Consider the following 12,853-nt stretch of genomic DNA (forward strand, 5'->3'; position numbering starts at 1 on the left):
AATAGGATAATCCCTTACTAAGAACATGATTTACATTCATTCTTCACAATTAAGAGGCATCCAATTCTACAATTTCATTGGTCGAGAGTACTTTGCTATATTCTAAAAATAAATGTGCCCTATTTAACCATTCACCTAAATATAAGACGATATAACTTCCTTGTGGTAAGATTTATTTATAGCAGTCCTGATTCACCTCGTTTGCACGTAATTTTTTAATGGCTATTCTTGATTTGACATCATTTATGTCTGTTATATTCTTACTTTAATATCAAATCAATTGTTGTTACATGAACATGTACATACATGTAACTGTCCATATTCTGTCACTTTTTAACATCGAAGAAACTGTAAGTCCGTCGAATTTTTTGGGGGGTAAATTCTTAAATTACATAGAAACTAATAAAAGTATACCAATCTTAAGTTTACTAACAAGTCCATGTATAAAATAGACGGCAATTGGAGTAAAAGTTATCGGGATCATGTTAGTTACGTTATATAGCCTCGAAATCGGCACTCACACACAATATTGACTACTGAGGGTTACCTACAATTTTCTGGCAAAAATGCAATATTTACTTTATTCTAAACTCTTATTCTTATTACTTGACATTTATGACTCTTTGATGTATCACTATTGATAATTACTAACTGATGGTTGTTTTTCATTCTTCAGGTGGGCGTTTTTCAAAACATGTCCACTTTCTCTGTCAAGGGCTTAAATTGTGGTAAAATCATATGTATTTTTTTTTTTGTCTCAGTCTATAAATTGTACCTAGGGTAAAGACAACGACAACACGTTTTGTCTGCTTTGTGGTAAAGACTCTCTGAAAATATCAGATTAAAGTGCTCAAAAACAACAAAAACGCTCTGTCCACATTTGAAAGTTAATTCAAATCTTCAAAATTTAATACAATTTACCAATCTTTTTTGCTCCTTTTTCAATGTTTTGTCATAGAGCTACATCTGAACATTGCAAAAAGTATTAAAATATTTAGATAAGTTCAAATAGATTTGTGCTATCAGATTTTAAGTGGCGTCCATGAAAAAATGCCCACTTCGCAACGACAACAAACAATTGGCATAATTATAATCATCCTTTCATTAAAATTGTAATGATCTTTCCTTTTACTTGCCACTAATACAACTTCATTTAGTAAAATGGCGGTCATCTTTGGATGCTGATGATATAGTTCGTCTGCATTGAATCAATTTGCAAGTCCTATTCGGATAGCGTACTTTTTTATTTGTCCACTTTGCAACGTCTTTTTTTTTAAGAAATGTTGACCTCAAATCATAAAAAAACGTGGAGTTTATGAAATAAAATGTATTATCTATGACAATAATCATAAAAACATGTATTGGAGAACCGCGTGTAACAACAATGGCCTGCTAACATGTAAATACGTCCACTGCGCAACGGTCCACTTCGCAACAATTCGTTTCGAAGTTGACACAATCCGTTGCGAAGTGGACACATACCGTTTCATAGGGGACATATATCGTTACGCAGTGGACATTTGTGAATATTTTAAAAACGGCTTGTAATATTTTCTAGTAGCTCAAATTGCAAATCAAATAGTTAAACCGTATAAAATCATTTATTTTGTCAGATTCTTGAAGAAAGAATACCTTTCAATTCTAATTTTTTAGCATGGTAGAGCCTTTAAAAAATCCTTGCTAAGGGGACATCTTGGTACACCATGTTCACTTTTACAGACTTGTAGTAAAACTTACCGTTCAGTTTAAGGTTGCATATTTTGTATTTAGTTTATACTGATGTTAAAGTATTGACATGTACAATTGTCTCATTGGCAAACATAGTACCACATCTTTTTAAATCTATAGAGATGCTATATACATGTATCATTTAAGAGTGACTTTCGCTCATTAATATGCTTTTCAAATATTCAACGTTTTGTAAATTAACAAGAATTATACATCATTATTTTATCTTCATTGTATTTTTTAGCAGTTATCATGTCTACTGTTCAATGGTATTTAATAGTGATCTTCCAAAGTGTGTGTTTAAAAACTGCCACCTCAACAATCTTTGATAATGAATCTACGAATAATGAAATAAGAAAAATATGTATTATATTCGCAATACCTGCTATACCTAAAGCTTCCGGTCCTGATTTCGACCTGTTTGAAAACCTATATCATAATCAACTATTTAAAGTAGGGAATCCTATATTTAATAACATGACTGATATTAATGCTACCGAAGAAGAATGCAATAGATTTGATACTTCGACTGCTCGTTGTGTGTTCTTACGTTTATACAAAATAGGGCAATATATGAAAAACGATTTACAAAGACTTAGCAGTGTTTTGGGCAGTGCACACGATACAAATTCATACATGTATTCAGTTCAGCTCTCGGCCTGGTACCTTGATCCAGTTTTATTAAAGTTAGATTGCGGCCCTGTTGATCAGATCTCAAAAATACCAATAGCTCAGTGGAAATATGCTGCCGAATTTGAAAATAATCTGTTAACACGATCTAATTTATGTTCATGGACTAAACCGTTCAGAAAGAATGTTTCTGAACATCTATTTTCTGAAGTTTCAGAGTGGTGTTTAATCAACCGTGACGACCCATATTGTCAACTGGTTCCCTTTTTTGAACTGGTAGATTCTATAGATAATCTGTGTGGTTTGGTGACAGAGGCAGATTGGAATGAATCTTCATTGGAAATCAAAGCTGCAAAGTTTTCAATTTTTACCTTATTCCAAAAAGCACCACAAAGCATGCTTCAAAAATCTAAAATACAGAAAAGTGAAATCACACAAATAACGACAGAAATTCTTAATATCTTTTATGATGAGTTCAAATCAAAACAATTGACCAAGACTATAGACCTTTTAAAAATACTTCCAAAAAGTTCTGCTGTTAAATGCAACTTTATGGCCGAATATCCATCATTTGACTGGCTTCTGTGTGCATTCGCTAAAACATTAGACCAATTAAGAGCATTTGTTCTTACGTATGGAACAAGTGTCTCTGGATATACGTCAAAAAGGAAGGTCTTGGTAACATCGATTGATTATCATGAATACATAAAGAACATGAGAATCTCACAAATAAAAGAACTGAGTCAGAAAATGTCACTTGACCTGCAAGTTGCTGCTGTTCAAATAAAAAACGAAATTCAAGATCGCTTCCAACAACTAGGAACTTATTTCAAAAGCATAGCCGAGTTTGAAAGTAAAAAATTAACTGCAGATATAGCAAGTATAAAATCGAGTATTGATTCATACAAGAAAGTTCACGAAGAAGCCAAACAAAATTTAAAGAACAAAATTACGGGTCTTTTGCTGGCTTTTACATCGGCCGCCGCCAGTGATTTAGTTGAAGCAGGAGTAAAATTAGTAGCACGTGCTGCAGAAGCATCAAATCCTCTTAAATGGATTTTTAATAGTGGCAATACAGTTGATGTTATGGAAGCTACCAGGGAAGTAGCGCAATCTACTGCAATTGTTGCTAAAGCCATTTCTAAAATAGGTTATTTGACAAAACTTCAAAAACAATCTGCTGACATCAGCAAAAAAATAAACCAAAACGCACCCTTACTTCAGACAATCAAGAACATCATAGACAGAGTCACACCAGAATCAATATCTGACGAAAAGTTTACCAGCCTGCAATCTGATTTTTTTAAACATTACGGAAAGTACTCCGGAAAGCTTAAGAAGGTCGAGTTGTCTGTTTTGAGTAGTTATTGGGGAGGTTTCATTGATGACCTATGTTCATCAATTGAACAAACAAGTGGTATAGCATCAGCGGTGTTTAAAACAACAATATGGGCTACAAATGCTTGTCCAAACGCAAAGGCAGAAGCTACAAAACTTGTGGTGTCATTAGAAGAAATCTATGACTTTCAGCAAAATCTGCTGGAGAAGATGGCTTCGTTGATGAGATCACTGACACAAATACAAAGCTCATCAATACTTGGTTCCGGAACACGTGCCAAGTTTCCAAGTAGTTTAACAATTTTGGAAATAAAATCATTTGCAGCTGCATCATATATAACAAACAGCATTGTACAATTTACTAACGTGTTTATGCTTTGTGACATCCTAGAATACAAAATGGGAAGAAAACCAAATGACTGTCAAGGTATTTCTACAAATATTGATAGGTTACTGTCATTGCAAGATGTCAGCTGCAACCAAATTTTGAAATATGTAGATCTGCCGACTCAACCAAGTTCATTTAATGGAACAATTCGAGACTGGATTGATTTATCAAAGATATACAAAGGTGAAACTGTTCAATTTCAAGTTCCAAACTCAAAATGGCTTATTGACAATGGATGGATAACGAAAGCCCAAAACAGCTATGCCATCTATATTGAAGGATTTGAAATGTACCTGCCAGTTTACACCAACTCCTCAAATCAGGTAACTAAAAACAGTAAAAAACACAGTTACATGTGTAATACCTTTATTTTTAATTTCTCAAACAGTCTATATTGACTGCAACTATATTTCTAAATACAGACAGGGGTATACGTATATCGCGGTTTTATAATCAAAATTTTTGAGAATCTTAATATGTTTGTATAATCGATTCATTTACCTCTAAGAATTTAAAGTAATTGTTTAATTATGGAATGTGCCACTTGAAAATAAAATTTTTGACTACCAGTTTTATAAAAAAAAGTGTAACTACTGTTTTTTTTGTAACTACTTTTCTGATTGAAAAATCTTGTATTCATATTTTCAGAACACCGTTTTTGATTTGTATGATAAACGAATCTTTATCTGGTCATTTGCTGTCCTTGCATTATCACGTGATATAACTTAGCATATTTTATAGGAATAACACGACGGTGGCACATAGGGAGTAGGAATTTTCCACCCTTCCGGAACACCTGAGATAAACCTCCGTATTTTAGTTGGGTTTGTGTTTCTCAGTCTTTGTCTTTAGTTTTTTCTAGTAACTTGTTAGCTGTAAGTTGTTTGAATTTTGTTGTTTTTCTTTTTGCCATGTCGCTTTGACCTGTTTTGATTCCCTCTTTGGTAACTTTAGACTATTTAATATAATGATATTTCTCTGATTTAGGTTGAAGTCACTGTTACACCGAGCAATACTGGAAACAGATTATATGATTACAAGGACGGAACTGAGTATATCATAACACCATCCGTTCCGATGCGAATGTCATATTCTCTAGGCAAAGACAGTATATGCCGTCAAAAAAAACTTGAAAATCCATACCGGGTTTGCGATACTGATGGAGGGAATTTGATGCAACAGATATGCATTCAAACACTAGGTATGAATAAAAAAAAACATCAAATAATTTTCAACCAAACAGCATTAATTTAAAAAAAAAAAATATAAAGATTTAAATACTATTACACTACGAGGAAACATTTAATTTAGTTTACCGATGTTTAAAACTCGCGAATACTTTTTAATATACAAACTAAGAGAAATGTCATAGGAAAACACATTAACTTCATGCGTACAATAAAGCAGTCTCGGGTGAGTTGACAGGATAAATTACGACAACATTTTATAAAATTCTCTTGCAAACAAATTATCTGCCGCCTAGAAATACCGGGTTTGCGATACTAATTGAGGAATTTTGATGCCACATATATCATAATAATGCATTGATTTTGCACGCTAGGTTTTGATTGAAACAAATAATGAAATAATTTTCAAGGTAAGCTGTCCATACATGCATTATTAAGACTCAAGATCCAATAGGGAACAACTCGAACACATAGAAAATCTAAGAAATATTGATATGTTGTGTTAAAATAAATTTATTGATGTGGCATTTCGCAACATATTTCATGTTATATAGGTGCTGAAAGTGTCATCCCTTCTGATAAAATCAAACCATCCATATACGGTCAACTAGATATTAGAATTTCTGGATTAGAAAAGTTCCATCTTTCCACCCCTTCCACTGGAGTTCCAATTAAAGTTGGAATAAAATATTGCTTTATTGACCCTGGTGATCCCAATGAACGGAGAAAAAGGAGAAGCACGTAAGACATTAATTCATCAATTGTAATCTAATAAATCGATTACATACTTCCAAAGGGTATTTTATTTTCAAAATGTAACTTATCATGCATTAAAAGCATTTCAGATAAAAAAAATAAATTTGTGCCTAATTTGTATGTATTATACGGGTGACAATTAAATACACAGATATAAGTGTGTAACATGCGGGTGACAAAAGTTGATTTAACTTTTAATAAATTATTTCGCCATTCCATTGTACAACTTTAATACTCATTGTAAAAATAATATTAATGGTCAGGTAGTACGGTAAAAGATCATCAGAAAATATTACCGACAAATCACGTTTACAAGGGGCATAAAACTAATGAGAAAATACCAGGCTTATAATTCAGTTCGCTTGATACTCGTTTCGTGTACATAAGACTCTTAAGTACTTGTTTTTAAACAGTTGGTAGGCCAACTCGATAACGAAGATGAAGAGCAATACTGCTTATATGAGTTTCATATTTACAAATACTCTAATATGATTGGTGTGTTAGAATACTTTTCCATGATTTGCATTTATATGGACCATGTTTAATTGTAGCCTATATAAACATTATGTAGATTTCACTGTGATAAATTCATGAGTGATGCACATGTTTAAATTGAAAGAAAAAGTAGCAAATGGTTCAGATGAGAATTACAAAGATTGAACACATACTTTCCAGAGGTTTTTGATGTGTTCACTCGGTCGATAATTCCATTTGTTTTTTTACTTTTATTCAGTTCGCGAGTTAAACGGTCACAGTGTACATATCAATAATCTCTAGAAAAAATGTGTTTATTCCGATATTGGAAAGTACATCAATGCAGCAAAGTAATGCCTTTATCTGGTCGAGGCGACCTATGCCATTGAGTAGAAATCTAAGTGTTTTGAATGATTTTTTTACTTTCCATTACACAGTAAATGTCAGAAAATTACCGTATCAACAAGCATTGAAATCGACCCAGTTACCAAGTTTGTAATTTAGTATGCCAGACGCGTGGTTCATTTACATCCGACTAATCATTGGCGCTTGAATTAAACAAAAACAAATTTGAAAGCAAAATATATAGCAAAGTTGGAGAGCACCGAAAAATAATAGGACCAAAAAGGTTTGCAAAACCATATTAGGCCTATCCGGTTGTTCACAAACATCAAATAATTGTAATGAATTAAAATTTCTCCTTATAGAGTTAAATCATTGTGTTGAAATATATGATTATTTTTAAGCCATGAAATTTACCGAAAATATTGACAAGTATATCGATTCTTATCAGAAATAACTCAAGATTTATGCGATGAAGTTTTGAGAGAATGTTTTCATTGTCACATTAACAAATATATTATATTAACATTAACGATATCAATTTTACTGAACGATATGCGCAATTCAACAATTAATGTTTCTTCTGTGATGATCAAAGCAAAACTGAAACGAACGATACTAAAGGGACATTCAGACGACCTGACAATGCCATGGCAAAAAACGAAAAACGACCAAAAGACAATTTACAGTATACGAAACACAACCCAGAAAACACGAACCCGACACAAAACCAGGGATGAACTTAAGTTCAGTACATAAAACAAACTTTGAAGAGCAGACACATTTGTTTACATGTACGACCGGAAAGGACAAAAAGTATAGTCAAACCCTGAAAAGGTTGCATAAACTTTGCCTTACAACTGTTTTATGGTTGAAAACTCATTTTAACGGAATTTTATGATATCTTGATATACAGTTTTATGTAATCTTTTCATAGAAAATTGACATTACTGTTTGTGACGTCTTAATACCAAATGCGTTGAATGTGTACTGATTGATACTTTAGTCTTGGAGATCAAATTTATTTATTAGTTGTATTGGCTTTGAGCTAGGTTTCTGTAACTGTGAGTACTCTTATTTCGATGATTTATGTCTATTGTTTTTATGCTAGTGGTTTTTGTTCCTCGTACCAATCTTTTGAGTTTAGCCAATTGAAACTGATTTTTATAGTTTGTTCTTATGTTGTGCTGTAACACCTCTGTCCCAGGTTAAGGGGAGGATTGAGTACTCACAAACATGTTTAACCCAGCCACATTATGTATGTGTCTGTAACAAGTCAGGAGCCTTTAACACTGTGGTTGTCGTTGATTTATGTTTATCATATTTGTTTTTCGTAAATTGTTTTGTTCGAATTAGGCCGTTAGTTTTCTAGTTTAAATTGTTTAAAATTTTTATGTCCTGACTTTTATAGCCGACTATACGGTATTGTTTAATCTTATTGTTGAAACAAGACAGTGACCTGTAATTGCTTACTTCAACTTTATTTTAACTCTGGTGGATAGTTGTCTCATTGGCAATCTCTGGTGGATAGTTGTCTCATTGGCAATCTCTGGTGGATAGTTGTCTCATTGGCAATCTCTGGTGAATAGTTGTCTCATTGGCAATCTCTGGTGGAAAGTTGTCTCATTGGCAATCTCTTTTGGATAGTTGTCTCGTTGGCAATCTCTGGTGGATAGTTGTCTCATTGGCAATCTCTGGTGGATAGTTATCTCATTGGCAATCATAGTACCTTATCTCCTCATTTTTATTGTAATAATGCAATTAAGCAATTTTATGAGGATCTTAAAAATCACTCAAAACATGATTTTTTTATTATGACCCCTTATAATTTGGGAAATCAAACTTGTTGATATGCGTTTTCAACATTGCTGTTGACTTCTGGATTACCTTTTAGTTTGGCAAAACCTATATTTAAAAACAATAAGAATATTCAAAATGACAATTTACAAAATTTCAGATCTCTTGTTGACTGATCGTAATGTCCAATGTTTCATACTTTTTTATGAGAAAGTTATGATAGTATAATAATATCTTTTTATCTTTTTTTTTAGGAGACAAACGCGATAGGTGAAATTTGCTGTAACGGCAATAGTTTTTACCATAATGGCCAATGTCAGAATTGCCCTGCAGGTACCATCTCAATGCATAATGGATTGTTCTGTGGTAAGTTTATAATTAATGTAGGTATTACATAGCTGAATATTATTTAATTCATTGCTTAAGTGCCTGCTTATGTAAAAAATAAGGATACCATTGCCATACTTAAAATTCATGTCGAAAAAACGACACATCCTATCCAGCATTATGGTGTAAAAGGAGTGGTTCTGAGATAAAGTGAATGGGGTATATTCCACGGCACTTTGAAAGATACTCAAGGCAGAAAAAAAAAACAAATAACAAATTAATTAAAGAAAATAAACACATCGACAATTCATATATTTAACTCCTCAAAACGGCTGAAGTACTTCCAGGCAGTAACCATTGCTCGAATCATATCCATCCAACAAAGCCTGTTTAGCTATCGTGACGCCACGAGGCTTGCGTACAAGGCATAATGTGCATCCCACTCAGACGGGACAGCTGAGATGCTTAATTCATATTCAAATAATATAATTACATGTATTTTATTTAAATACGTCCTTTTAAAATGGTAAGCACACATGAATAACATTGCAAAATTGTAGAAACGTCAAATAAATATAGAAACTTAAATGTCAGCCTTGCTCCATATATAAATACTTAATAGAATATAGCTTATGTAAACGAAATATTATCAAACAAATAAATTAACAGCCTGAAACAATTTTAGGAATGAAAAAGAAAACAATCCATACCTATTACCATGGCAACATATTGGTCAAACGAGGGGATTAAGTTGCATATATGAACTAAACGTTGTGTTTTTTACGGTTAAGGGAGGTTTGAGTGCTTGTTTACATGTTTGAACCCGCCAAATTATGTATGTACCTGCCTATCATACGTTTTGTTCACTAATAAGGCCGTTGTTTTTTTCTTTTGAATTGTGTTACATTGTGTCATGCGAGGGCCTTTTAAAGCTTACTTTACGGTATAATTTTTGCTCTCTGCTGAAGGCCTTACGTTGAATTATAGTTGCTTACGTTTACATCTACGTCATTTGGAATTTTGTTAATAGTTGCATCATCGGCAATCATACCACATCTTCTTCTTTTTATATACTTTCTGTTTGATCTCAGCTTAATGTAAGCAAAGTCTAATTTTCATCGATGACGTTTTAATAAGGTAAATATATAGCATAAAATGTCAGCATTTGCCTTAAATCATTAAACTTAATAAAAATGTTTTTCTCCAAAAAATTGTTTCACAAATCAAAAGCATACTAATAAAAAGAAGATATTCAAAATGTTTTTACAAAAATCCGCGTATGTTTATCTTTTAAAACTAAGCAGAAATGTCCAAGAAACTTTCAAAGATAAAAAAAAAACAACTAAAATTGGATTCATGTAGGAATGAAAGCACTATAGGGATAACAAGGTTGATGAACTACCATAAACTCCTAACTGATTATCACCTGAATGATCTTTTTTTACAATTTCGTTTAGGGAACGTTGTTGACGTCATTTATGCTGAACAAATTATGCAAGATTTCACATATGCCGATGCAGTGGCCGGATGTAAAAACAATGGTAAGAAACTAGCGAGCAAAGATAGTCTCCTTCTCGCAAGAGATTTGGGAAGTCAAAGCTGTCTTTGTGGATGGATAGAGGGCGGTATTGTTGATTCAGCAAAATCAAAAGCAGATTGTGATGTACGAACAAAATGTCAAATTGATGAATATCTGAAATATGCATACTGTGATACAACATATGATCTTGTCACACAGCCATCAGTCAAGAACAAAGAGTCGACAACAAGTGGATTACCCATTGGAGCCATTCTAGGGATTACTTTATCTGTCATTGCCATAGCTGCTCTGGTTTCTGCGTTTATTCTGTACAAGCGAAAAAAACAATATGATACGTAAGTACAAGTCATGAATACAAATTGTCTTCAACGTAAACGAAATTAGGAGTATATTGTAAAACTTAAATTAATTTGAAAGTACTGGTAGTTTGCCGATGATAAAACCGCAAACATCGATTAAGAATAGACAAATCTAGGTAAGGAACAATACCAAGAGAATCGAATGAACCCTAAAAGGAGAGATACATGTAGCGGGCACGTTATCGGGTAATAAATCTACTGATATGCACGAATCACCAACTTAAACCAGATTTTTACGCAAGAGAGGGGGTAAAGTGAGAAATATGATTTATTGTTTACTATTACTAAAGACTCATCAGGCAGAAATGACCATTTACTGTTATTAATCTCGCTCTTCAAAAAACATGTGGCTTTCAGAACTTTCTTCTGATGGTTCCCCATAAATGTAAACCAAGAGAATTGTGTATGTAATGTAACGGATTTGGATCACCAGAGAACATTCCTGTACTATGTATACATGTAACAGTGTACTACTCATCATGAGAGATCAGTTTACACTTGCAAAGGGAATTGTTTTGCATATGCGTTTTTTTGGTATTACACGCCTCATTTCTAAAGTTACAGATGCCAAGACATGTATTAAATATGAAACGATTACATCTGATTTACATAGAAGTATTACATAGATATTTTATCTTTTCTCTTGTTCTAAAAATAGCAATTAGTTTTGATAAAACAGGAAAAGTGTCATTTTCTCAAATTTTCCAGATGCAGTAACGATACTTTCAGAAGATGCTTTGTAGTTATGGATTTGGAATGCAATTTTCATTGCTTCTATTTTCTGTCATCAAAAAGATACCTTATCACTGCTATTAAATAGTGATATGAATCGCTGTACTATCTTCTCTTTTTCTGGTTTAATTGCCAAAATCTAAACTTTTTGCTGATAAATGATAACACTTTTATGTAAATATCAATATTGATGGCATTAAATCCGATGAAAAACTAAAATGTATCAGTTCAAATAAACTTATGTTGTGACTACACGAGTTTAGTCAACATGATATTCTTCTGTTTTTGCCAATTTTGATTTATCAATTTCAAAAGCGCTTTTTGTAGATCTGGAAAAGTGTATATGTAAAGTTAATTTCGGTATTCATTGAAAATTTTCCTTCTATTTCAGAATCAAAAGAAACACTCCGCCGAAAGAATGTGGTATGCCCAGCGATAGTGTTTACAAAGACTTTGATCAAATGGAAATGAATGAAAAGTCATGAAAGTTTAAAACAAGACATTACAATGACATATAATAATATTTCAGGTTTTACCTGTTAGTGACCTTTAGTCATATATCTACTAACGTTTCGACGTATTTCTACATCGCTGGTTTTCGAATGTTTTGGGTTTAGAGTTCTTAATGGAGGTCAATCCAGAAAAGAATTTCGGACGTACGAAATTCATGAAGTGTTATTCCATTTCAATAGTATTTCGGATCTATTCAATGACTAGTAATTGAATGTGAAAAGTCTGACTGGAAATCTGATTTGAATATTGTATAGATTTTACAAAATAGTGCCTATTTCTCAACAACTAAAAGGTGCATTTACATTTTTACTGCGCCAAATTTACATTTATTGCATTTCTTATTGTTAGGCGTCAATGCATCAGACTTTCAAATCAAATTAGCTTCTGTTTCAATTATGTGTGGTAGGCGTCCATTTCTATCTATCAATATTGTCAATGCATTTATTTCGTTTATGTTGTTTTTCTATCAATAGTTTCATTTTGTACATATTAAATAGTCTCTTTTACGTTTACCTCATATTTGTTCTTTCCATTTTTTTTTTTTAATTTTTCTTACGTATATTGACCTAATTCTATTGCATTTTCTTTTTTAAGCCATGAAGGCATTTTGAAAGAAATTTATCATGAAACAAAACTTCAGTTTTTAAACTTTTTAACAATATGTTGAAATTATATGACTTTTGTATATATCACAAAATAATTTAATCTTTTCCGAAGACTATGTTAAGGCCAATGAAATTCT

General features: G+C 32.5%; 1 protein-coding gene across 1 annotated transcript; it reads left to right on the forward strand.

Moving 5' to 3' along the window:
• Positions 1-1,978: 1,978 nt before the first annotated feature.
• LOC127715507 (uncharacterized) lies at positions 1,979-12,623 on the forward strand. The gene is made up of 5 exons (XM_052221565.1): positions 1,979-4,407; positions 5,072-5,285; positions 5,826-9,006; positions 10,425-10,842; positions 11,990-12,623. Exons 1-3 carry the CDS (start codon positions 1,981-1,983, stop codon positions 6,014-6,016), a joined length of 2,832 nt encoding a protein of 943 aa, XP_052077525.1. The 5' UTR covers positions 1,979-1,980; the 3' UTR covers positions 6,017-9,006; positions 10,425-10,842; positions 11,990-12,623.
• The last annotated feature ends 230 nt before the right edge of the window (positions 12,624-12,853 follow it).

The sequence above is a fragment of the Mytilus californianus genome, unplaced genomic scaffold (assembly GCF_021869535.1).
Source record: "Mytilus californianus isolate M0D057914Y unplaced genomic scaffold, xbMytCali1.0.p SCAF_9, whole genome shotgun sequence".
Lineage (NCBI taxonomy): Eukaryota > Metazoa > Mollusca > Bivalvia > Mytilida > Mytilidae > Mytilus > Mytilus californianus.

Excerpts from the sequence above, each read along its gene's own strand:
- LOC127715507 (XM_052221565.1), top strand. The coding sequence starts at position 1,981 with ATGTCTACTGTTCAATGGTATTTAATAGTGATCTTCCAAAGTGTGTGT. Across the intron at positions 4,408-5,071 it reads ACACCAACTCCTCAAATCAG|GTTGAAGTCACTGTTACACC; the intron begins GTAACTAAAAAC and ends TCTCTGATTTAG. Across the intron at positions 5,286-5,825 it reads GATATGCATTCAAACACTAG|GTGCTGAAAGTGTCATCCCT; the intron begins GTATGAATAAAA and ends CATGTTATATAG.